The 26692-nt window shown below is 38.1% G+C and overlaps 1 protein-coding gene across 4 annotated transcripts in view; it reads right to left on the reverse strand.

Annotated features, from left to right (window-relative positions):
• Positions 1–205: 205 nt before the first annotated feature.
• The window catches only part of PRMT8 (protein arginine methyltransferase 8), a 70657-nt gene continuing 44170 nt past the window's right edge, over positions 206–26692 (reverse strand). For all 4 annotated transcript variants that reach the window (XM_052789966.1, XM_052789968.1, XM_052789967.1 and 1 more), the window contains 7 exons: positions 24165–24228; positions 20389–20531; positions 19911–19998; positions 16215–16330; positions 9206–9356; positions 3647–3768; positions 206–1824 (listed from right to left, as the gene is read on the reverse strand). In XM_052789966.1, coding sequence (XP_052645926.1) covers positions 1741–1824; positions 3647–3768; positions 9206–9356; positions 16215–16330; positions 19911–19998; positions 20389–20531; positions 24165–24228 — 768 coding nt within the window. In that variant the 3' untranslated portion in view covers positions 206–1740. The remainder of the gene's footprint in view (positions 1825–3646; positions 3769–9205; positions 9357–16214; positions 16331–19910; positions 19999–20388; positions 20532–24164; positions 24229–26692) is intronic.

A 26692-nucleotide genomic window follows, 5' to 3' on the forward strand; every position in this document is an offset into this window, starting at 1 on the left:
AAGGGACTTCTAGAGATTTTTCTGGTCCAGGCCATTACTGAAAGAGTAGCTGATCTAGCTATTAACTGATCCCTTGAAAATGACAGCACTATTTCACAGATAAAATCCTAGTCATTTTGTGAGGAAAGTTGTTCATCCTCATTCCAAGAAAATGAAAGAAAAGTACTTTAAAACAACAGTGATGAATTACACTGCAAACAGTATCTTTTACTGCTGAATTACAGTTTAATTTCATTCTACATAGATACCATGTGATACAATCCCTAGACCATAATCTTTAGACCATAAGAAAATGGAGGCACTGTACAGTTTTTGTGAAGGGAAAACCAATAGAAATACGTTTCTAAAAAGTGAAAAGTTGACAAATACTGGCAAAATACATCTTCAAGTATGCTTTATTTGCAGGTGATTAAAAAGATTTTTAGGCAAAAAACCTCGTCAATCTCATCCAATACATGATGGAACATGATTTAGTGCCTAATGCCAGACAGATGGGAAAATGGGTAGATAGGACTGATAATGCAGTTTTTGACAAATTACATGTGATTAAATGGTCAACATTCATATAGTAAAAAGACTTGATACATACGTATGAAGAATTATAAGCAGTTAATATTTTAACTGTAAGCAGGAGATATTGTAAGAAAAACAAAGGGTGTAAGGGGTTGGGGAAGCTACAGACATCTTAGTATCAGAAGCCATAGACATTTTTTTAAAGACATTAGCTTGTTCCTGCAAGTCACGGCACTCTTGAGAATAGTATTTGCAATTTAAAACTTATCTAAAACATCACCAAAAGGAAACACTAATTCCTATTTTTTTGAAAATTATTTTGTATTAAGAATCTTGCAAAGAACTGAAATAGGCATGGCCAAGAAACATGAATTACCCACCATTTCAGAGACTTTGCATTCGTCACATTTAAATACTAGGTGTCTGATTTCAGAAGGTCTCATGCAAAATCCAGCTATAAAAACTCACCACAGAATATTTTCAAGGATAAAAAGCTAATGTTTTTTAAAGCTCTGACAGACATCCAGTCATGAAGGTGAATTTTAAAACTAGTGGTCCACATTTTCCAGAGGACATTCAAAAAGATAGTTGTTGAACTTTCTGTAAATGCCCAGCTCTTATCTACACTTTGCATGGAATATTTACCAAAGCTATAACTTTGGACAGTTAATGGAATGTATCACTGCCTAGAGTAGTGCCAGAGGTAACATCATTATCTTGCCATAACTGCGTAATGAGAATTAAATAATCACAAAACAAATTCCTATTATGAAATGACTTTTTTTCTCATGTACACTATATATATTCATTTATATTGAATATAAGTCCAGTAATACTATCACAGTAATGTGCTGTAGTGGTCTTTCATAGTGAGAAAACTGCCCTAATCATCTTTAACATGCAAAGCTTGGAAGAACCAGAAATTCACAGTAAGTAGTACAATTTGTATATGCATCTTCTGCCATCCTAAAGTTAACCAGAACACTCAAGACTGTTGCTTATTTTTCCTATATGTTTGACAAAAGCTACAGTTCTGTATACTGTACATTCACAGTGGGATCCCAGCCCCCTGTACTATCTGCAAGAAGGATCAGGTTACCACTTTCCATCAGAGTAAACATTCTAGTATTTAATATAATAATCTTGTGAACAGTTGTTCCTAGCTTGAAGTTCAGCAGTTCAGGACTTGATAAAATTCTCCTTTTCATCTCTCTGAAAGGCTTCTTGCTAGCGCATTTTGTAGTCATTAGATACTGACATTTCACATAGCTGTCCTTTAAAATCCAAGTCTACTGTGAAATCCAGGTCACGCTGTAAAAAGATTTAAATGTAACATGTAAGTAGGACCAAAAGTTTAGTGTATGAATTCAGTTATCATTGCTCAGGTCGAACAGACCTGCAGATTCAAGAGATACCTACTGTGGTTTCCAGCTTCTTTTGTTTTCAAATGTTGTTAACACCCAAAAAGTGTGATACAGGATGTGTAATAACATTCACCATACAATTGATGTCTAGGGCATATTTGTGTATTCTTCTTAAGGCTGATTTAGTGTCCTGGTTACAACTAGGAAGCTTCTGAAATGCTGTGCTATCATATGTATTCTATAACAATTTTTTCAGGGTATCCCCCATTGAGATGCTCTTAATCTAGGGTAAAGGGCTTTCACACTAGGAGTTATTCCAGAACAGATCTAGTAAAATTCCCATTGTAGAGAAGCCCTCAGTCATTCTTCACCTTATAGTGACATGTTTTTTTGGAAAGAGGCACTACATAGCCCTACAAAGTGAAGCTGTCTCTACAAGCTTTTGAAAGGCTTCATGTTTCAGAAGAACAAAACACTAACAAATCCTTTTGAACCAAGGTGGTCTCTCTGTCTTTTGATAACTATCAAGAAGACATTAATTTTAGCACCTGAATCTGCATTCAGGTGCTTACAGTTGTGCAAACAAATGTGAAATATTTTCTTCATTTTTCCCTCAAAAGAAAATTGATACATTCAGCCCCAAAGAAAAAGTTCCATTCCCCCAAGGACAACATAAAGGTGGGAAACAGACTATTTTCCTCTACTTCCACAGCAACCAGTAGCTTCAGGAGTGAATGTGTTTGTTTTAATGCCAAATTTATTTTGTGTTTATTTCTTTCCCTGTATCAATACTACTATGAAAACCATACCCAATCTGTATGTGGTACAAAAAAGGAAAAGTAATGCAAGAAATGAATGCAATGAAATGTTAAGATTTGCTGCACTCAACAAATGCAATATTTCAACAGTTACAATAACTGCATGGATGGATTATAACCAGGTTATTTTAATGGCTGTATGTTGTAATAGAAAATGAAGAGATTCTGCTCAAGGTTTTTGGCAGAAAATGGTGCCACTGTTTTTCCCGGAAGCCATACTTCTCATGTCTTGCTCTTCTATACAGGCATGGGTTGTCCATCAGACAGTCTCCTTACAGTTAAAAGCAGCACTGAATAACTGACATACTTGGTGAGGGGTTCTGCCCATAGCAGAGAAATTGAGGATGTTTTCACCAGTCATGATAGTGTGCTTTAGCTTTAGCCTTAAATAAAATATCTGTATTTTCTGTGGAAAGCCACTATTTTTAAACAACCTTATCACTTGATTAGTGAGTTCAAGTACATTTGATGAGTGAGTTCATACAGATGTTAAGCAGAAATCTGTTACTTAATTTCCTAAAGGAGCGTTCTTGGGCACTGAGTGGGAAATCTGGCTATAGATGTGGAACTGAAGTACTTACTCTTGATCATCCTATGTTGGCAGAAGGGATCTTTTACCACTGATTTTAGTGACAGTATGAAGAGACCCTTGCCTACTTGTGTCACAAAATGTGAGCCAAGCTGATTGCAGAGGGCAGCTGACTTGGTGATGTACTTGAATCATTTCTTCCTTCCCATGCTAGCTTGTTTGCAGGCTGAGTTCTGTAACATTAGCACTGCATTATCATTGCTGTCACCAGCTTTGGTGAAGCTGTGACTAGAGCTCGTACTAATAAACATGAATTTAGAGCCTTTAGCATGCTCATTGTTTTACTGCTATGCATTTTATTTACTGTTGATTATAGTTTGTGATCAATAGAATCGGAATTAGAATCAGTGATGCTAACTCACCACATTTTTTGCATTTGGTTTCATGGATATAGTCCCATAGATTTCTTCTCCTCGTCTCACAGTTAAATAGTCCTCTAAGTAGAAGACAGTTTGCTTCCAGTGAGTATAGGGGGCATCAGGTGCTAAAAAATATATATGGGTATTATTTATAGAAATTTCATCTTTGTCTTACAAATCAAATTAAGACTTGGGAACAATTGAAAAAAGCTTTTCTTCTCATAGAATGCTTTAACTTATATACTATATTAGCAAACATGCTTTACAACAACACAATTCTATTGACTGTCAGTGGGTTGTCTTCTGATTTTTACTGGAATATGTCAGATATGAATCACACCCAGCAAGAAGGATTCCACAAAGGGGGTTACTGGGCATGATAGGCACTTTTTTGATGCTTTCCTTTCAACCCACACACACTCAAATTACGGAAGTCTTTACCACTAAGTGCTTTGAAAGTCAGAAGTCTAAATTAGTTCAAAAAACAATTACACAAAACCATGAAAGAAAGGTTCATCAAAAGCTATTAATCACAATGATATAGATGAAACCTTTGACTCATGATCCCAGAACAGCAGATTTTATAGTTTCCAGGAGGATACAGCTGGGGAAAGGCCACTTCCACCTTGACCTGGTTTTGGATTTTTAAAAGGCATATGCTATGGGCAATTTGCCAGAGATGGCTACTTGTCTAAATTAGTTTCTAGTCTTGCTTAGCAGAATCACTTTGATGACCTTCTGCTACAGATTTTTATTTTACTTATTTGTTTTTATTTCTGATTTAAATTCAAATCTTTGAGCAGTACCTAATGAACTTGCATTACTTCTTGTTCCTAGCATTCTTGCAGTTAACAGCATCTAGGAACCTAAGAATAGCTGCACAAGTTCAGAGACTTCCTGACCTGCCAAAAAAGCCTCTGATACATTTATTTTTCTTCCATTTGTTTCCCCACTCACTTTTTTGATGCGGACATGGGCCCACTGTATCGAATCACGCTAATTATATCTTAACACTGTTTAATAAAACAATGATTTAATTTCATTTCAACATCAATGTTTCAAAAAAATATTTGGCTTTAGAAATTGTTTGTGACTGGGGAAATAATGAAGCTCTTTTTTAAAACTGTCAGGACAGGAATTTTTAACAGTTCTTTTTTTCCAAAATTCTAGAATCAGAAGACTGATATAAACAAACTTTTGTCAGAAACTGTTTTGGCAAACTGATATCTTCCAAAGGAGAAGTGTTTTACCAGATAATTTCTGCCTATGTGTCTAGACAGTCTTAATGACTGTTAATCTCAATTGCTAAATGGAGAGATCTTCTTGCAGGAGTTCAGATCCAGAATCTGTTTTCCATTTGGACATGCCTCTGTAGAATTTCTAACTGAAAACATGTTAGACCAAAACTAAACTGAACTTAAATTTTAAATCATAACTGCTGTCTTGTACACACACATGTACATGTGCACATGCCTTTATGCAGAGCTATCTTCTCCTTAGCAAAGCCTGACATATCTGGAAACTTGTGCTCCATGAACAGAGTGTGTGTGTGTGGAATGTAGGCACAGGTCTTCAAGTCCACTCCAAATCACACACTTATTTTCTTCATAATTAAAAAAATGACATATCAGTGAAGTGGCACTTCCTCATGTCCTACAAACTTGGGTATTTTACTCAATTCAGTAGAGCTTTGCCAACAGACAGTAGCTGAGAATCCAGACCAGTCTTCTAGACAGTGGTGTCTACTCCTTCAGTTACAGAAGGCCAAATGAACTTTTTTATGAAGCAACTTGTCCCGCACCTATCTTACCACGATATGCTGAACAGAGGCAGAGAACCACTTCCCTCAACCTCCTGTCTACGCTAATGCTAATACAAGTCAGGATGATTGGCCAGATTTGCTGCAAAAGCATACTTCTAACCCATGTTCAGTTTGTTGCTCACCAGAATCCAAGAGTCTTTTCCAACAAAGCTGATTTCTATCCAGTTGGCCCAAGCAATAGCATGGAGTTGTTTGGCCCCAGCTGCAGGACTTTGCATTTGGCTTTGCTGAACTTTATAAGGTTCTCATCAGCCCATTTTGAACCTGTGTAAGTCTCTCTAAATAGCAGCCCTTTCTCTCCAGCCTATGCTCCTCCCAGTTTGGGATCATCAACAAATTTGCTGAGAGTACACTCTATCCCACCATCCAGCTCATTAATAAAGATGTGGAACAATACTGACCTCACTGTTGGCCATCTGTAGGATGCTACTAATAACTGGCTTCTGGTTTGATTTTGCTGATTGAGCCATTTTTGAGCCAGTTTTTCACCCATGTTATTGTTCATTTATCCAGTCTGTATCCCACCAATATAGCTGTAAGGATGCTATGAAAGGTTGTATAAAAGGCGTTGCTAAAGTCAAGGTATACAACAGCCACTGATCTTCCCTCATCCACACAGCTAGTCATCTAGAAGGCAATCAGGTTTGTCAGGTATAATTGGCTTTGGTAAAGCCATGCTAGCTGTTCTCAATCACCTTCTTGTCCTTCATATAGCTGGAAATAGTTTCCAAGTGGATTTGTGTCATAACCTTCCCAGGAACTGAGGTGAGATTGACTGGCCGCCTGTAGTTCCATGGATCCTGCTTATTGCATTTCTTGAAGATGGGTGTGATAGCTGCCTTTTCCTAATCATCAAGAACCTTCCCCCATCACCATGACCTTTTAAAGATGTTAGAGAGTAGCCTTATGATGACATTGATCAGCACCCTCAGCATACTTGGATGCCTCCTGTCTGGTCCTGTGGACTTGTTTAAGGTTCTGTAGTGCTGATGGCATTCCTTGAGGCACAACTCACATACTATCAGTTTCATGGTATAAAAACCCTTTTTCTCCAATGGCTGCAAGGCACCTCTCCCATTATTTTAGATACTTTGAATAACAATTAACTCTCCACATAAATAGTCCTTGTCTTAGTGCAATTAGAGAGGCACAACATGGGACCCAGAGGAAACCCTGGACCAAGTACTGTGCAAAGGAGTCACAACCAATTGGTTCCCCCAGGCTTTAGAGTGGTCCCTAGATCTGCTATACTTGGTGATATGGCTGTAGCCTCATTTGCATCAAAGAAGGTCAGAGTGACCTTTGGCTGTAGAAGAAGCTCTTGTCAAAAACACACAAAGAACTTGAGCATGGACTTGAAAACTCTTAAGAATTTCACTTTGCATGAATATCTGGCCAGCAGCTCTTCCTCCTTTGCATGTATGACATCCAACCTTTTTTATTTGGTGGGCCATACAGCCAGCTGGAGAAGTTAGCTACTGAAGTAAGATGTTCAGAGAATTGGCAATAAAGCAAAGAAAAGCATTCAATAGGAGAAATGTAGCATTTGCCAAGAGACAGGAGACAGAATCTGGAGACATAGGAAACCTCTCCAAGCAAGCCTCCAAGGAGGCTCAGCCACAAGCAGCTAAGAGAGATCTAGTTGCAGAAAGAATAATGAGAAAGAGCAAGTCATCAAAGCTGAAAGGATCCTAGAATGGGAGTGTATGACTAAGTATTCAGAACTGCTGAAGTAGCAGCCTGTGGAAGCTACAGGTAGTTTAGAGAAGCTAGGTTTTCAGGCACTGCTGATGAACCCCATTCTTGATAGAGGTTCAGAAATATTGGAGATTGTGACTCCCTTCCCCTCTTTTTTTATGACAGGTAGGCACAAAATACCTTGCACATACATTTGCTAGTTGAGATGGGTCTGCAAAAACGTCTCTGTAAGAAAGTTTGGCATACTTGGTATTTGCCCTAGGCTTTTGTCCAAATGTAGCCTCTTTTTCCTAATACTATTTAATCTCTCTCCTTCCTCAGGTTCTCACTTCCTGTGTGCTAAGGGACGCTAAGCCCACCTGTGGTGGTCTTGCAGAACATTTTCTGTCTAAGTGCCTGAGTGAGCCCTCTTTATTCCATGCACCCAAGAGGCAAGAAGAGGCAAGAAAGTCCTTACCCCAGCCACCTTTTTCTATACTGATACTGGAGCAAGTCTAAGTCTACTCTGCAGACAAGCAACTCCTTGCAATAACATAATGGGTCCTTTTCCTTGCCACTTTTGATGTCTATTCACTGGGATGTCTAAGAGTCAAGCAAAGAATGGCTGGGTTTGAGGGCCAGATTTGCTGATGGGACACATTTGACTGGAAAACATTAATCAAATATCCTAGTCTATTCAACAGATGTTTCTTAAAACATGTATGTTCATATGCACACATAAACCAGAAACGCATTCCATTATTCCTTTGCAGATGAAGCCACATTCTCAATGATATAAAAGACCTTTCAGGTAGTTCTGGCAATATAATTAGACCTCTTTTACTAAGGTAGGTTTCAGTTAACATCACAACACAGTAACTACACCTTTCATTCAAAGCTATTTTTTACAGAGAACTGGAGGTTTGACTATTTTACCTTTTAGAAAAGATTAATGGGCTGCCTTCTGCTGAAAAAATCAGCCTTCTGTGGAAAAAACAAATGCCTAAAACCTAAAGTGTTTACCACCGTAGATAATTTTGTTCAGCACGAACTCAGAAATAATAGCACTTCAGGATACCACCGCAGTGCCCCACAGATTGTTCATGTCTCCCTAGCTACACTTTGTTTCCCAGCACATACTGATGCCTATCATGGTGTGGAAAATACTATAGTATAACACATTTGTAGAATGACCAGGGAAAGATGGTAACTGAAATACATAAGAATACGAGGTACCAAATAACATCATCCATATGGTTATACTTCTAGAATCAAATATAAATAAGTACTCTAACAAAGTACTTTGAGATTTGAATCTCATATAAAGGGTTGAGAGCTCCTGTGAAGGGATAAAAAAAGAGATTTCTAATCGTATTTAACTTACATCAGGTCCCATTTACACCTGTCTGAGTTATGTAATGGTGCTAACTTTAACCAGCACCAAGTGTAATTTGTTGTTCTTGTCATTAAAGCAGTCATGAAGTTTTTACATTTCTTGCAACGCTGGCTGGTTTATTCACTCTGGTAAATGATGCCTTACAGGAATAGAGTTATTCCTTTAAATATCTGCTCACCGAGGTAAGTTAGAGTTTTACATTTGGGTTATTAGGGCCAATTTACATAAGCAGTATGTGTGTGGTTATATCTTGGAAAAAAACCGATGGTTTTGTTCTAGACTCTGAGACAAGCAAGAGCTTTTGTTGAGTTTCAGATCTGGGGGAAACTAGGATGCAGAGCTGCTATCTCTCACTGAGCCAACAATTCCCTGTCTAATCTGAGAAACTTGACACAGGATTTAGATATAACTGGTGATGGGCATAGACTCCTGGGTCATAATTCCCACTGAGTGTTAAGCTTGGTAGCCATTGTGAAATCCTGCCTCTGTTTTTGCAGAATTCCTACAAGCAGTTGTCCTTTCCCCATCTTGCTCACCTCCTCCAAAGTGACAATTGTTATCACTGAAATTCAAACCTGGTGGTACAGTAAACCTTCCTGTACCACCTGACCAGTAGCACTGATATAGTGATAGCAATAGAAATGAAATTAAAAGAAATACAGATTACCTGTAGAAAATCCCATCTTCTTGTGGCACTTTGTAAATTCAATATTAAAATAGGTGACCAAGGCATGAATGTAATCATTACGCTGAATTTGGAGGCAGAATGCAGAAGTAAATGCCAATTCTTCAGTCTTCACTGTATAAATATCTACTTCCTGTTTTGAGGAGAAAGAAAAAGACATTTACATGCAGATGTCTGTGACTCTAAGGTAAGTGTTAAGTGATGTACTTAAGTATTTTATTTAATAATTCACAAGACAACTGGCAGCCCTTTAACAGTGTAAGAAATCAATGGTACATCTGAATATATCAAATCATCAGCAAATGATCTCATTATCTAAGTTGACAGAGTGTGGTAAGAGAGGGCACTCACAGGAGAGTGTGTGTCCTTGGGAATGGTAGGGAGGGGCTGCAGGAGCTGGAGGAAATCAAGGTAAAAACGTGCTTTGACAAATATAGGCAAAATGGATGTTGAAATGGAGATAGAGGTCCCAGTTCTAAGACCTTCGATCAGTAGGGACTGTCAGCATGAGGAAAGATTGCACAGTTGAGTTTTTAATAAAAATAAACTTCTGATTTGTTTGAGCACCTCTGGAAGGGAATGTGCTTGACTGTGTCAAGCAGTCAAAACATCTGAGGCATGACAGGACCTGCTTTTTGCTGATAATGCTTTCTAGTCCTGTGTCAGATAACCAATTCCAGATAGTAAGCACAGGGATCTTACTCTTGAACTAGACAGAAGCAAATCGTGTAAATCGTACTATGGCTTGATTGCAGTAGTTGGGAGCAATGATGTAGTCTCCAAGATTACTTATTTCCATCAATATTTAAATCTCACTGTTCAAGGCTTAAACTGAGTTTTTTTAGGTGGATCTGATTTTCCCAGCTAGATACCGCTTTTATCTGGGTTGTTTCCAAAACTCGTAGTCATGATAAGGAGGATGTGAAGTCTGAAATAAATACTGAAATAAATAAATATTAATTGTATTCTAATGCTATGGGAAATGTTTCCTATCAGTGCACTTTCTGATATCCTCCTAAGTGTATTGGGCTTCACTGTCCTTATTGTCCTTGTCAGGGTGTATTTCGCAAGAGCCAGATACCCCCAAAATGTTTTTCTCTCTATTATTTGGAAAGTCAGTATGAACAACAAAACTGCTCATGCATACAGAGAAATAGAAGCTTTGTAGGCAGAAATCCAAATTTCCTCCACTCTACCAACATAAGCCAGGAATCATATCACTGACCTCACCAGCATTATGTCAGCCTCACACTGCAAAAACAGAGAGCAGAGTCTAGAATGCCCCTTAGAGAGCTCTTTTAGGGCACAAGAAAGGGCTCTTTTAGCAATTGCAGTCTATAATCTAAGAGAAGTCTTCAAAAATAGACATCAAATGATGCAGCCATATTTCAGTTACTGAGGTCTTTGCATGGACCACATACCATGTGTTTCTGAGACTTGAAATGAGATGATTTAAAGAAGCCTGTCTAATTAGCAACATTGTTCAAGAATAACTTAACCAAAATGAAAATTATTCTACTACATTGCAATGGCAACCTGAGTCACTGGTGTTTATAAGTGACCCATGCTTATAAGTGGTCATTTAAAGCTGGGATGGCCTTAAAATATTGTTCTTTTTTTTTTTTTTTCCCCTCATAAGAAGATAAAAAGAAAAAGGCATACTAGGAATAAGAATTTCTGAAGTCTCCTGGCAGACTTCCATAGCAGCCTGCAAAATTTGCTTTGACACACTAGGCTGGACTGGTGGGTGATAGCTGCAGATTTCTGTAATTTTTGGTGGCTTTCTCATGGTATCACTGTGGGGAAATTGTGAATTAAGTCCGATGACGAGGCACATGAAAGGGATCTAGCTCCCTCTCTCTGAGCTGTGCTGGCTGTGCAGGCTAAAATGGAATCAAAAGCAGTAGGAAATATATTTATTAGAGAAGTTAGTGGGAAAAGCTCAGAAATATTGAACAAATGTGCTGGATAAAATGGTGGCCACTTTTGCAGTCGGTTTTTTAAGAACAGAAACATGCTTTTTTTACTATGCAAGATTTGAGACAAATGTGGGGTTTTTTAATTAATTAATATAGTTTTGAAACTGGCCTGATCCTGTTTTGATGACGTCTTTGAATTGTACTCTGGCTACTGTATATTCTTATATTAAATGTCACTGCTTACTGAATGTTAATTACAGCTAACAGCACAGGGGACAAATGCTATCTTTGCATAAAATAAGTGGCAAAGTCATGATTTATCGGATTTCATTCAGATTTCAAAACAACAAAATGGGCATATAGTTAAGCAGGGATCTGACCAAAACACAGCTCTTAATCATACAATAAAAAAAAAAAAAGCGTTAAGCTGACCAACAATCGGAGTGTCAGAATTATCAGCTAAATAAGGAGGTCCGGATTGTGGCTGACACCGCATGAAAGAGCGTTAGACATCCCATGCTACATGTCCTTGTTGCAGAGACCGATAGAGGTCCAGTTTTTACATTCACTGCATAAAGAATGGTTCTTGGGCTGTCCTGTGGGACAAATTGCTTTAGGACTGAGCAAATGATGTATAGAAGATCATTTAGAAATCACAGGGGTGATGAAGTGAGGTTGAGCTGTGGTGTGCCAGCTGCTATGTATTTCTTGTTTGAATGGTATCACCCTAGCTGAAGGCAACCTAACTAACGAGAGGAACAGCCCTGAATCAGGTTTGCTGATGGGAAATTGCCGACTTGCTGCCTGACCCGTTTCCTCATGCAAATCATAATTAAGATCGCTTCTAAAGTGCCACTGCACCTCTTTTCTGATCCTCTTCCCAGCCAGTCAGTTTACTCAGCTAGGATTGTGTGAGCAAGGAGATAAGTTAAAGATTCAAACCTCAGTGAATGTCTGGTTTTGGTGGGCTTTTTTGTTTGTTTGTTTGGTTGGTTGGTTTTGGATTTGAAGTTGGGGTTTTCCCCCCTTTCCTCTCTTCCATTGCACCAGCTGTCTTGGTTTGGACAAAGAGGGAAATGGTCACGCCAACATAGGATGTGATGGTGAAGGCAGAACTAACCATAGCAGGTAACTGATATACGTAGAAGCTGGAGGACAGGTGGCATTGGTCCAAGCAGTATTGCCAGGTTCAGGAAAAGGATTGATCTGAAGGCTGAGAAACAAAATTAATTGCGAGGGAAAGGAGAAAGGGCCAAACCCTCTTTTCTGACAAGCATTGAGAAAATGACGTATATTGTCACTTGCGCACATGCATGCAGTTCTGAGGAGCGCAACAAATGCAACAGCCCCCAAAACAGGTTCACTTTTCCAAAAGAAAATGATTTTTCTGTTTTCTTTTTTTTTAAAGAGTGCAGAGAACTACAGTATTAATGTGGGGAGAGAAGAAACAACATTAAATTCTGGGTGTTTCGGGGGAGCAGTGAAAGGAAGAATGGAGTATCTGAGCTATTGTTTTGACTAGATATTGCAGCATGTGTTGGTTTTCTACTAGATAAAATAACAGGGAAGCAAGTGTAGCTATGGCTTCTAGATAACAGACACCTCAGCCTCCTGCCAGGACCCCTCTTCTGCCATCTTTTCCTGTTTGCATAGAAGGAAATGCCTGAAAATTACTACTGTGTTGTTTGTTTGGGTTGGGTTTTTTGGGGGGGAGGAAGGTTGAGTTAAATCTGAGGATGCTGAAAGTGAAAGGAAAGACTGTGGGGAGAACTGCTGGAAAGGTAAGAGTGACAGGGAAAGTCACTTAGGAAAGGGAAGGAAAATGTGAAGAAAAGAGTAGAGAAGAAAAATGAGAAAAATAGAGCCGTGTTTGAAGAAAGATGGAAAATGAGTGGCATAGGTGCCTCTTGCTTTACTTTAGGAGAAGCTGGGAGAAAGGAATGTGATTAGGGAGTTCGCTGAAGATGCAGTGGAGCAAGAGAAAAGTCTCATGAGGAACACCTTCTCCTAAATCTCATGGATGAAGATTACTGTGGGAGAAGAACATGGGACTCATCAGAGCTCACAGACAAGTGCCTCACCTGTGTGGATGGATCTCTCTGAGCAACAGTACCTTTTTCCAGTACAGGTGAATCATGATATTTCCAAAACAGTGGAAATTCCTCAAAGAACTGGATATTTGAGCATATAGGTCAATGGTTTTTTTCTATTATGCTGTGTTCTCTGATAAACAACAATGTTGCACAATTTTTTTTGTGCAGGGAAGGCAGTTTGTGCTTTAAGTAGCATTAAACTGTGAAATCTCAAAGTGGTGCGTGACCTGCAGGAGCTTTAAACTGTTTCTGGAAAGTGTGGGACAAATGGGAGCATAAAAGTAGATTTATTTCTTTTATTTTTGTTCTTTCTCTGTGGCTAGATAGGGGAAGATATTCAGGAAAGTCCAACAGTATTTTTTATTATAAACTGGATGTGGCATGTTCTTCATTCTTGCTTGGTGTTGTGAGTTTTTGCCACTCTCTCATTGCAGGCTTTTCTACAGCTGTGTGAACAATTGATTTATTGTTATCGTAGTCTCTGGTGCTGACACCAAATCAAAATTAACATGGAGAAAAAGTTTTGGGTCAGCCCAAACCCATTTGTACTTCTCTAATGGGCAAAGAGATCAGAGAAGAAAACACAACTGTTTCACTGAGTTTGAAACAAACTTTTCCATTTTTTCAGGCAATGTTACTGAAAGGAGTACGCCCTCAGAAGGACACTTTTACACTTTTCCTGAGGTCAGTTATTGACTCTGGTGGTTTGAAGATGTTTTGGTCCCACTACCCTCCCTGGCTGATTTGGTTTGGAATTTAAACAGAAGACTCCTACTTGCCAGGAAAATTCCTATGCCCCTGGGATATATTTAAGAGATCATTCAAAGGGGGATTGCTTCCACAACAGAGAAGATGCTGTATTCCCTGCATGCAGCACCCCCCAGTGCACCTGTGCCTTAGTGGCTAGAGTTCCCTGAAGGGTTCAAGACTTGGGTTACATCCAATTCCTGAAGAGTACAAATGAGAAAATTTTACTCAAGTCTCCAGCATTCTAGATAAGTGTCATGGTTACATAGCATGCAGGCGTTGTTGTCTTATTTTGCTGATTTTGCAGAACAATTCAGAGCATCTAAATCAGGAATTGAAATAACTGCAGAAGCACAGGGCTCTGACTTTTCTGTTAGGAATGCATCTAGTGACTAGTCCATCTACTGACTAATGTACAGGAACCCAGACACATCTGGTAGGCACCATAAGTTAGCTGGCTTTGGGTTGAATACACCCCTAAAAAAAATGCCTCTGTGAATCTGAGTAAGCTATGCCATCTTGAAATGCTATAATAAAACATTTGAATAATTAAACATTATTGCTTTGTTTATTCTCAAATGTTTTCTTAGGCTAATATTATCTGAATTCACAAATATTGTCAGGATCAAAGAAATGCACTTTATATAAATAAACCATGTGCAAAAGTAAATTAAATTAAAAAAAGAAATGCAGCCTCAGTTTTTCCTGCTTCCATATTGCTAGCTTGAAAAAAAGCCTCCCTCTTTCCCACCTTTCATTGACAACTTTCTTGTTTTTTAGTGATCAGTTTGTGAGATTAGGGACAGATTCTGGAAAAGAGAGTCATTTGCTCCCAAGGTGCTATTACATGGTAAAGCACCATTCAGTGTATGGACAAAAGATGTTAGGCCATGTAGAATTAAATATAAAACCTGAATACGAACAGTTTGAAAATTTTTGTCGTCTTAAACCCAATTACTTTCAAAGACCTTCTAAAGAAAGCATTAGATTTGCACTTCATTTAAGGGCATGCGGCTTTGATAACCTTTTGTTCCAAAGAAGCCAACCCATTTTGCCACCTGATCTCTTACTCTCCAGACACATTTTAAGCAGTCTAAATTGCTGTTTATTTTGTGTGTATTGCAATTTTAAATTGCTCTGGCTCAGGCTGTTTTTCAGACACAACCATCTTGTGTTCTGCTCAGTGCAGATGGACTGTGCATGCATAAGTACTCACACAAGAGTTTCTACTTCTGTTCCTTTTTGCTGCTTTCAGTAAAGGTTCTGCAGACTAAAGGTATATCTTTCCTTTTTGCATACGGGAATACTTAATGCTGTGTTTGCTACTGGCAAAAAGTGAAAGGGAAAAATTAGAACTGAGTCTTTGGGATAAAAGAGCACACTCTTGGATTCATTGACCTGATCCTACCACTGCTACCAATGCGGACAGCCTTATTCATGAGAGTAGTCCCACATGAGGAGGATTCCTTCACATGGAAGGAATTTTAGAGCTTTCATGTGTTTCTGCAGGCTATGGATTCTTAATCTGGTCTTGTGAACAGGGAGTAGTGACCATTCTGTCTTATATGTAGAACAGGGTACAAGCTAACCTCCGGCTGCAGATGTTGGGGCTGGAAAAGCACAGTAACATTCTGGATAAGGTTAAGAATTAGGAAGTTATACAAATAAATTAGGTTCCAATTCTGATCTCATGCTTTGGAGTAAATTAGAGTTGTTTCATCAGAGCTGACCAATTCAGAAACTGATGCTTGTCTTTTTTACTGCAAACAGAATTAATTTACCCCTTCTCCTCAGCAGCATTCCATCAGTAATTTCCAACCTCTATTTAAAAGAAGGTAGGGCAATTAAAATTCATATCTAAATACACCATGTCTCTATTTATCAATATTATCACATGTATAATTTGTAAGAGTCTTAAGTTACAGTGAGCAGTAGCCAGATGAGTACAGAGTCACATGGAGCATCTTGCTTTTGAGTGTTCCATAAGTGATCAAGGTATCAATGTTCATGCTTAGCTCAGGTAACAGTATTGGGCATGTGCAACATACTAGTACTGACTAATTTAAAACGGCACAACTTTCCTTCTTAGTGTGATAGCATTCTATGATGATGGCTTCTGCAGCTAGTTAGAAGCATACAAAGAGAATAGTAAAAACATAAGCAGCAGGTCTCCAAAGAATCCTACAGTTAGGTGTAAACATTCATAATTAGGTATATTTGGAATTACCAAACCTTTATTAAACAGGCATTGGTCACCACTTGCTTTGGATCTACTATGTCCACCAAAGGCTCCTTCATGGCAACATCCCTAATACAGGTCATGTCAAAGCCGTACACATTCTCCCACCCTGTCAATGCAAATGGATGTGTCAAAGATTAGCAGTAATAATAAAAATATTTTTTTGTTTCTTAAAGCATCTTTCATTTGAAAGAATTTCTACTATCCCCTAACTTTCAGCTCTCCTCTTTAGATCTTTGCTCCCTGCCCCAGTTGTCTATGTCATCATTGCTATTTTACAGATAATGCAATTGTGGCAAAAATAACCCCTCAATGTATATCTCTGAACAAGTGGCCCTTGGTTTTGGTGTTCCCCAAACTGTGTTATATGAGATTTGTCAATGATTTTCATGGCTTTAGACATTTGAGAGTGTTGCCCAAAATCATATAATATGTCAGGTTGAGACTTGGGAATTACTTGGGATTAACTAAGGTTAATCTATCCTTTCCTATCCATTCTGGTTAATATTTCCTTTTTTTATAGATTGGTATTCAATCAGCAGTTTGCATGCTGTTTTAATTATTTAAGTAGTCTTAGTTTCAGCAGGTGAATTACTGTCAGGAGTAGAATTACAGGTGTGTTTCAATATTTGGGACATCCAAGTTTTAATCTGCATGTACATCATGACAAAAAAGCAAAATGTCGTCTTTCTAAAAGATTTAAAAGCTACGCTGATCTTCTATATTTGAACTGTTCTTCTGATTGTGCCGATAAATGCTTCTTATCTTGCTGAGGTTTTTTTTTCCTTTTTTTTTTTTTCTTGAACAAAATGAAAACATTGAAACATTGAATAGGACACTGGCTTTGCTTTTAAGATTGCTTAACAAAATGAAAACAAAAACCTCCAAAAAAGTGAAATCTTAGTCTTATGAATCATATGAGTCAAGGACCATTCAGTGCTCCATCTGAAAGTGTAAACTGAATACTGTGAACATTTAAAAAATTGTTTGAACACAAGCAAGGTAAACTGATAAACAGCAATAGTGAACATGTTCAAAATGTCCCATTTTTTCAGAGCATATGAGCATAGCATTTGAGCTACTGGTGTTCCCAGAGGACTATGACTGAAAACGTAGTATGAGCAAAAAATGTGTGTATTTCTAAATTGGAACAAATCTGGATATGAACAGCTCTTTGATACGTCATCTCTTTATTGGGCTCAATATTTCAGGGGAGCTGGTGGTCAAAACTTTCATTTCAGGCATCATGAGCATGTGGGAACTTCAGATTATACTTATAGAAGCCATATGTTTTTACGTGGTTACTCAGAAAAGATTAACTAGGAAACCCTGAAGGAACAATTTATTAACAGAGTTGTTGGGGCCTCCATCACTTGATATACTTCAGCCTACATGGGATGTCACAGTCTGTATTAGACAGAGACCTGTCGCAGGAGTTAAAAGATAAAATTATATGTTTCACATTTTGCAGGAAATCAGAGTGATTGACTATAGTAGTACTCTGTGGCATTAATGAAGTTTGAGAAATCAGAAGTCAGATTTTTTTAGAAACCTCATATTGCATTATTTCTTAATCAATATGATGGTTCCTGAGTGCCCTTTGAAATGCTCAGCCTTGCATCTCATATGAAGCCAAGACCCTATCCACTTTATGAGAGAAAAAAGAAAGATGAAACATGGAAATGTAAGGAGAGACCATCAAGGATTTATAAACTGAAAAGAGAGACAAGATGGTGGTGCAAATAGGTAGTGAGATGGAAATAACTGAAGAAGACACAGAGGTATAAAAAGTGAGGGGGGAAGGGAAATCAGAGGTCAAATCAGAAAAGTGTCTTAAAAGAAAGTAACATTTTAGAGGAGAAAAAGAACCCGAAACATTTTTTTTTTAAATGATGAAAAAATAAATGAGTTGAAAACAGGTATATTGTTTGTGAGAAAAGAAAAAGGCTTAAGGCCTAGAAAGGAAGGGGTTCAAAAGCAAGGTGAAAGAAGGCATAATGGATTTTTTTAGGTCTAAATGGGTTTGATTCCTTTACAGAATGGATGCCTCATACATCCTTTTGAATCTGTAAATTTTGTAAGGAATGTAGCTGTCAAGGTCATCACGTAACTGAGGAGAAAAATCTAGGCTGTGCTTGAGGAGTAGATATAATTCTCCCTGGCACCTACACAGACTTCTTGTCACTGCCCCACTGCACTGGGCTTGCTTTTGACCCAAAATGGCAGTTTTGACCCATTGGCAGTTCTGTGTATTGGCACTGAATTTGATGACAGAAAAACCAAAGTTTCTTTTGTGAGAGGAGCTGAGAGGCAAGGAATGAGGAATTAGGCATTTTCATTTAAAGGTTGACTGAACCCACTAATTTTACGTAGGCTTTTTCATGTATCCTTAATAAAACTGCTTAGGAATTTTGTGATTTTTTTTTCCCCTAATGGAAAATGCCTTTAAGTGAAATTGACCAGATCTGAAAAATAAATAAAAGCCAAAAAAGAAAAAAGAAGAGTGAATTATGTAGAACTTACTCATTTCATCAAAACTATTATGACCAAATAAATCCAAACTTGGGTGACCTGGGGGACAACAAGTTGAATGTGAACCAGGAGTATGACCTTGTGGTGATGAAAGTGAACCACACGCTAAGATATGAGGAGTGTCCAAGAAAACTGGATTTGCTTAGCCTGGGACAGCAAAGGCTAATGGTGGGATCTAATTGCTATCTGCTGCTACAGAAACAAAGAAAAAGGCAGATTCCCTTCAGGTAACAAGGGACAATGAAGGCACGTTTCAGCAAAGAAAATTCTGACTGGATATTCAGAAACATGTTTACTTCTGAGGGTGCTTCAGCATTGAACAAGTGCCCAGAGAAGCTATGGAATCCCCACTTCTTGACTTCAGGGCAGGGCCCTGAGTGACCCACTTTAACTGTGAAATTTGGCCTGCTTTGAGCAGGAGGTTGGACTATGTGACCTGCAGAGGTCACTAACAGCACCAGTTAGTCAACAAAACTTCAAGGACACCCCCCCCCCCATTTTAAATGTAAAGGAACAGTCAATTTTATGCATCTATGAAGTAAAACAAAAAAGTTTAGAACTTTTTTTTCACATTAACGTAAAATGGAAATTTCTGATCCTTATTTTTAATTTAAAAATTATCACATAAAGTGTTTTAAAAAGTTAAAAAGCATTTTTTCTTCTCGACAAGCTTATTAGTGATATCATTTTTTCTAGGCTTATTTCTTAACATTTACAATTCATTTGCATCTTACTAATTTTTCTGTTCTTGTTATTTTAACAACAAAACCCAGCACCTGGATGGCAAAAGAATATTACCAATTTTAATGGCAGTTATGTGGGATGATGTATTTATCAAAACAACAACAAAACTAAATCTCCTAAAATCCACATTTTAAAACACAGGTAGAGGTATCAGTATAAATCTAAGCAAGGTCTACATCAATTTATTAATGCATCTTTCCTTTGTGCACTTTAAATTACTGCAAGTTTCCTGAATTTATCACCAGACTAGAGTTTTCTCAGTATTCGTGTTTATATTTGAATTCTGGCCTGGTCAGCATGATTTCTTGGCTTTTGCAAAACTTTGCCAGTGAAGAGATTACAGTAGGCTACTATAAATCAAATATTTTAGGGAAATAACCACAGAAAAGTGTTACTGTTAGGCGTTTACTCACAGTGAATTTTGAAGTCCTTGTACTGTCTGTCTTCAATTGCTACCACGTACAAAGCAGCTCGGTCTGGAAACATTAGCCCTCCAGGTTTCTGTTGATGAATTGTGGGGAAATGGATCTCGTAATCTATTCACCTGACAAAGACATCACATTTTGAACTGCACATACAAAAACCAGACAAGCACCCCTTGCATGCCTTTATTGTTTTCCTTCAGATTGTCACATCAGCTTTAATCTCAGCAACTCTTGCAGCCTGTAGCAATGTCATTAGATAGTGTCTATACGAATTTTACCAGCAGTTAATCAAAAGCAAAGCTCTTTCACAGAGATCCCCTATGTTAATCTTTGCATTAAAGCCTAAGAAATGACACCTGGAGATGTAATTGTGTCTTGTTATGGTGACAGTAGGAGAGAGAAGGCTTGTAGTCAGAAAATAAATGATGATTGCTCCAGCAAGGAGTATGACATGCAGAACACCTACCAGCCACTTGTCTCGTGCGAAGATGACTGTGTTTAACATTGACTCATAGAACAGACAGTAACCCATCCACTCGCTGATGATGATGTCTACTTTATCCACAGGTAATTCAACTTCTTCCACTTTACCTTTAAATATTGTGATTACTGAAAAAAGAATCCAAAGAAATACGTTTCACATAATAAAACACCTAAGTTCCTTACTGGTGAATGTCAGGCTGACCTTTTCAGTATGATTCTCTTCTTGAATGCCTGTAGATAAGGGGTGACTCCATGCGACTCAATGGATTTTACACTATTTTAAAACTACTTGCAGTAGGCATAATAAACAGAAGTTTTAGTATCAGTATAAAAGGAAAAAAAAAAAAAAGAAACAAACCCCAAACCGAAACCCAAACCAAATAAAACCCATGTATAAAAAACAACAGAAAAACAGGCCTTACCTGGTTACCTGCATGATCTCATTTTACATGCCCTTTGGAATTTGGAAGATTTCTAGATCATTGACCAAGTAATGCAAAGAATCCACCTAGAATCCTTTAAACATCCCTGTAGGGTTACAGATACATGATCTCATCACTGAGATATTAGAGATTTATGGAACTAGGATCTAATTCTCAACTGTTTTCCAAATATATTATACTGGCTTCACAATGAGGAAACTAAGGTTTATTTCTTCCATGAGTTCTGGGGAGCTGACTCAACTGAGGAAGTCAGATCTAGCCTGACAGTACACAAACAGGAAAGTTTGTACAAACACGGTTCTCTCATGAAAAATAATTTTTCATTCCTTTCTGCTTCATGATTGAATCTTTTATAACATACTGGCATTCTCACTCTGAATCTTCTATGTGGTGTAGACTTGCATAACTTTCCACAGTTATCTAAACTGACTGTTGGAAAACAATGCTGTCAGGTATTTTGTCACCAAAATAGTTTCAAGGAAATTAAAAGGTTGCTAGAAGTTTGATGTGGTAGAATACCAGATCCTCAGAGACACTATTACAACACAGTGCATTAAGTTACTGGCAATACTGTATATTACTTACAGGAGACTGAGTATGCACTGCAAAAGCAAATCAACAATCAATTAATATAATTGGTTGATACCAGAACAGGTATTTTGCTTAAAGTAAAATTAAATGCTGGTCCATATTTAGTTCAGTTGTAACAAATAATTTTGTTTTAGGATCACTACACAATTCACCAATCATTTTTGCATTTTTTTAAAAATAGATTTCCTATTTACAAATGTAGTCCCAATTCTTTAGACAAATAATTTTCAGCTTGGGTTTGTCTGCTATTTATATTGTTGGTTGCAGTGGGTAAAGTCTCGTGGTTCCGGATTCTTCCTTGACAAGGTAACTGATGCACTTGAAATTCAGGAATAAAGTGAGTAGGGAATATTTTACTTTCCATTACTAATTGATAAGATTACTGTATTACTCTTAATAAATGGCAGGTTTTAATGATGGCAATTTTTATTGATGAAAGTTGTCAACATTCAGTTTGAGGAAGATGAATTTCATTTAGCTACAACTAGGTTAGCTGTTTAAGAGTAGAAGTGCGGGTTGAGTGATTTTTTAGAACTCAGCCCAGGGAAAATGAGGTTTCGTGCTTCCAAAATACATGCAGTACTAGTATTACCCTAACCAGATGTGGCCACTTTATTTGCATAGCAAACTTTTAATCCAGACTGGCCCCCTAAGCAGTTGGGAACACTGATTCAGACTGGTGACACAAAGTATCAGCTGGTAAGAGCAACCTGATTGGAAAAGAGCAGAGTTCTCTTCTCCTTCCCATTCTTTAATCTCCTTCCTTTCACAGTTAGTAGCTCAACAGTTCATCTGTTGTTACACTGAAGACTCTTCATGTCTATAAGATCCAGCCACGAGTTCTCTTTAGTTCTCTTTTCTCCCAAGAACTTTCACTGCCACAATTCTTTTGGAGTGAATTTTAGCACTGTTGACAGCTGCCAGTGACACACCTGCAGACTTTGAAGCCCTCTGTTTATACCTAGAACAGTCACAGTGTAAGCAGCAGCAGCACAAGTTCCTCCCACCTCCCTTCACTTTGATGAAACATCTTCATAAGGCATCATGTGGGAACAGATTGTGCTGTCCCCAGCTGTATTGTATCTGTTCTGGAAACAGTGGGTTTTCTCTTGGTTCAGCCCCTTTTGCTGACTCTGCATTTCTCTAAACAATTAGGGGGAAAAAAAGAAAAATTTCCATGAGCAACAAGATCCTTTGGCTCAGTACCTGGTTGCATTAAAATAAAAGTGAATGTGGGTCAGTATAACGTGTGTAAGTGTAAATGTTAGTTCAGTTGTGTAATTTGTTTTTATTGGAGACCAAACTGCAGTCGGACAGACTGCTGAACCTGTCCAGGCAGGTCTCCTGCCAAAGGGGAGGGGTCTCTGCTTCCTCCTCCACAGTTTATCCAAGGACTTGCTCCTTGGAGAAACAGGAGGAAGAAGCAGAGATAAATACCTTCTGCAACCTCTGGAGCACACTGGATCCTTCTTATTTATTCTGACAATGGTCCCTTCACGCACAATTCCTGTTGCTGGAAATCCAAACGTGAATTGATTTGTGGTACGCTGTTTGTGTACCTATTTGATGGAAGGCCATTCTGAGAATATATGGGCTCGGCACCAAAGGTGCAGGATAACCAAGCTGAGGTCAACACCTCATTGTTTTAGTACTTTATCCCTGCTGGGGAGGAGAGTATTTTCTGGTCCTTTGCTTTCTTCTTTTTCTGAACCAAAAGTTGCATACACTGGCTGGCCTCTTATAGCCCACGTCACTGCTGTTTCTTTCCCACCGCACCACACCACTTGAATACGTATACTGTACAAAAAATTCTCCTCCCAAACAGCTCAGTGTAAGTCAGAAGCTGCCAGTGACACCAATAAAAATTAGAGCAGATCTAAACCAGAACAGAAGTCTATTCCTGCGCATGTGCTAGCATAGCACCAGTGCAGACACAGCTAAAAGTGGGGGCAAATGACAAAGTCTAGCCAGTTTAAACAAGAACTGTCTCACAGCCTCAGTTAAAAAAAAAACAACTTATATTTTAGGTTGTTATGAAGCTATCTTGTGTGCAGTGATTTGGAGGAGGAGTGAAGACATGAAACAGAGTTTGCTGGAGATGATTATTTTTTAAGAGTTTTCAGTAGGTTGGGGGTATTTTTAGTATTTTTTTTGAATTGAAATGTTTCCATATCCCTGGAAATGTCAACAGTTTTCTTTTCAAGAAAGAAAAAGTTTTCTATGATACTCTTATTCTGAGAATTGAACATTTTCATTTGTGTGTGTTTCAATAAGTTTTTAAAAATTTTTTTTTTTTTTTAAGTTGGAAGTCAGAAGAAACTCTTAGTGAAAAATCTGTATTGATATGGAATACTTTTTGCTTTGAACCTTATTTCAATTTGAATGTAAGTGTGTGTGTGTCGATTCTATTTTAAGAGATAAGGTGGAATTCAAATGGCAGAATTAATTTGAAAAGTTCAGCTCTAATATGGGGCCTTCTGTCTGCTTTGCTAAATCAAACTGCCTGCTCATGAGTCCTATTTGCTTCTGTTGTCTGTAAGCCTAGAAGTAATGTCTCCCATGAGGAATTGTAGTGCCTAGAATGAGGTGTTTAGTTTTGTATTTACATAAGTAAAATAAGTAAAACTACCATTTACATATAAACCACACAACATAAATTAATCAGAAAAAGCGAAACAGTTATCTTCTCTGTCTTCTGAAGAAAATATTTTTATATATGCCTTACTGTTGTCCAAGTGGTTGGCCTTGATAATTTTTTCTGAGTAGTCAGATATACTTGAGCATTCAATCTAGGAAAACAAGAAAAAAAGAAAAGCAAGAGGAAGACTAATTATGTGTTAGAGATCTCAGCTATATGAATAAAACAAAAATCTACTGAAGGTAGCAAAGACTCTACAGACCATGTAATCATTGATAAAGAGTAAATCAAACCTGTGTGGGCAGGATCATGATCAATGATATCTTAGTATTTAAACTGCTGTCTGTGTTTGAGTTCAACTGGCTTATATAGAAAAGACTGTTTTAAAAACTCTTGAAATGTGGCAAAAAGGGGCCCTAACTCCAAAATTACATAATTTATTAATCATATTATTTAATTTATTCCTGCTACTTCAAATATTGCCTCCTCCCCCCAAAAAATCTGCTGAAGGGAATGAATCAGCATGGTGCTACATTTCCTCACGTTTTTTAAAACAAAATGTATTCAAACTTTGTGAATAAGGTTAAAATTCAAACTCTGCCAATACTGCTCTGTGTCAAGACACAATTGCTTTTCTCCATGAAAAATCTATCATCTTTGGCAATGCATGCTATCAAAAAAGAATATAGACATTTTACACATAAGAAATGACTGAAATTATTGTATTTACAAAAACATCCAGATCTGAGTATCTTTTCCTACGACCAGTTCTGTGCTTTTACTAAGAAAGGAATTACAAAGTACCTTCTAGTTTTAGATTTGCCCTTAAATTTGTTAAAATCTGTGTTCTAGCATAAAAGCCCATGTTTGCAATGACCTTTTATATCTTTTAGAGAAATACTGCATTCCATGAATCCCTCTGGTTCTTGTGCCCTTTTAAAATCATGAGGGCCAAAGTTGCTGGTAGTCACCGAATCAGTTCCTAATTTACCTCTTCCAAATCCGACATTAAACTGCCAGTAATTCTTTGTATATTCCTTGTCTCTCTAACTCCCCTATGGGAATGTCAAATAGAATTATATTATCTCTAATGAGGTGGTCAATACGTCCAGTGAATTTAATTTAATCTCTAAAAGCCAGACTGTGCTTGACCTCTGTGATGGCACTAGCAGATGGCAGGATAGCGGATGGAAGGACACACAAATCCCTTATTCTTTGTATATAGCCCATGAAACAGCTAGGCATAATAGCAGTCATAATATCAATCCCGGTCCCCATGGGAACATGAGCCTTAATTCTACTTAGCTTGCCTGTGGATGTAAACCGCTCCTCAAGATGTCTGACTAAATGGCCTGAACATAAACCAAAACTGGCATGTAGAAAGGAACATCAGAGTGCCAGTTCAGAGAGTCCAGGGAAGAAATCCCTTGGGGAGAACTCCGTCCTTTTTCTCCATCCAGCTTCTTCTTCCCTTACTGTAAACTGTGTAGACTATATGCCTTGTCTATATTTACAGCCATTATAACATACTCATTTTTCCTGTCTATATTCACATCTGCCTGGCATTTTCAATTCCATTGCTCATTCTTTCTGGTTGTTTTGGGTGATTTTTAAATAAAGCATGGGTATGTAGGTGTTTGGAAGTGGCTTTCCAACCTTTCTAAAGAAAAAGATGCAAAGAAATAAAAAGTTCTATTCCATGAATGACTACAAGTTTCCAAAAATCAGCTTCATTCTCAAAAAAGCAAAATAATAAAAAAAACCCCACTCAGATGTTCCAGGAAGGAATATATATTTCAGAAAATAAACTTGCTTTAGGGTGGCTAAAGCTGTTTGTCTCTATTTTGACTTGGACTCCATACTGTGGTACAATTTTATTTTAAAAAGCAACTCATTTCAGAAAAAGAAAATACTGAATTCTGTAGGGGAAGAAATAGGAAAAAAAATCAGTGTTGTCAGGTTTTTCCCAAGTTCTCTTTCAAGTCAGTGATCTGCTCAAATCTGTCCAATTTAACAAAGCATTTGGATTTTACAAAAACTGTGTGTTCCAATATGTCTGTACCTCTGTTTACAATCATAGAATGGTTTGGGTTGGAAGGTACCTTTAAAGATCATCTAGTCCAACCCCCCTGCCATGGGCAGGGACACCTTCCACTAGACCAGGTTGCTCAAAGCCCCAGCCAACGTGGCCTTGAACACTTCCAATGATGGGGCATCCACAGCTTCTCTGGGCAACCTGTGCCAGTGTCTCACTACCCTCATCATAAAAAATTTCTTTCTCATACCCAATCTAAATCTACCTTCTTTCAGTTTAAAACCGTTGTCCCTTGTCCTATCACTATAGGCCCTGGTTAAAAGTCTTTCTCCACCCTTTATATATTGAAAGGCTGCAATAATGGAGCCTTCTCTTCTCCAGGCTGAACAACCCCAACTCTCTCAGCCTGTCTTCATAGGAGAGGTGTTCCAGTCCTCTGGCCATTTTTGTGGCCCTCCTCTGGACCTGCTCCAACAGGTCCACGTCTTTCTTGTACTGGGGACCCAGAGCTGGATGCAGTGCTCCAGGTGGGGTCTCAGCAGAGCAGAGCAGAGGGAGAGTATCACCTTTCTCAACCTGC

The sequence above is a fragment of the Harpia harpyja genome, chromosome 6 (genome assembly GCF_026419915.1).
Source record: "Harpia harpyja isolate bHarHar1 chromosome 6, bHarHar1 primary haplotype, whole genome shotgun sequence".
Taxonomy (NCBI): Eukaryota; Metazoa; Chordata; class Aves; order Accipitriformes; family Accipitridae; genus Harpia; species Harpia harpyja.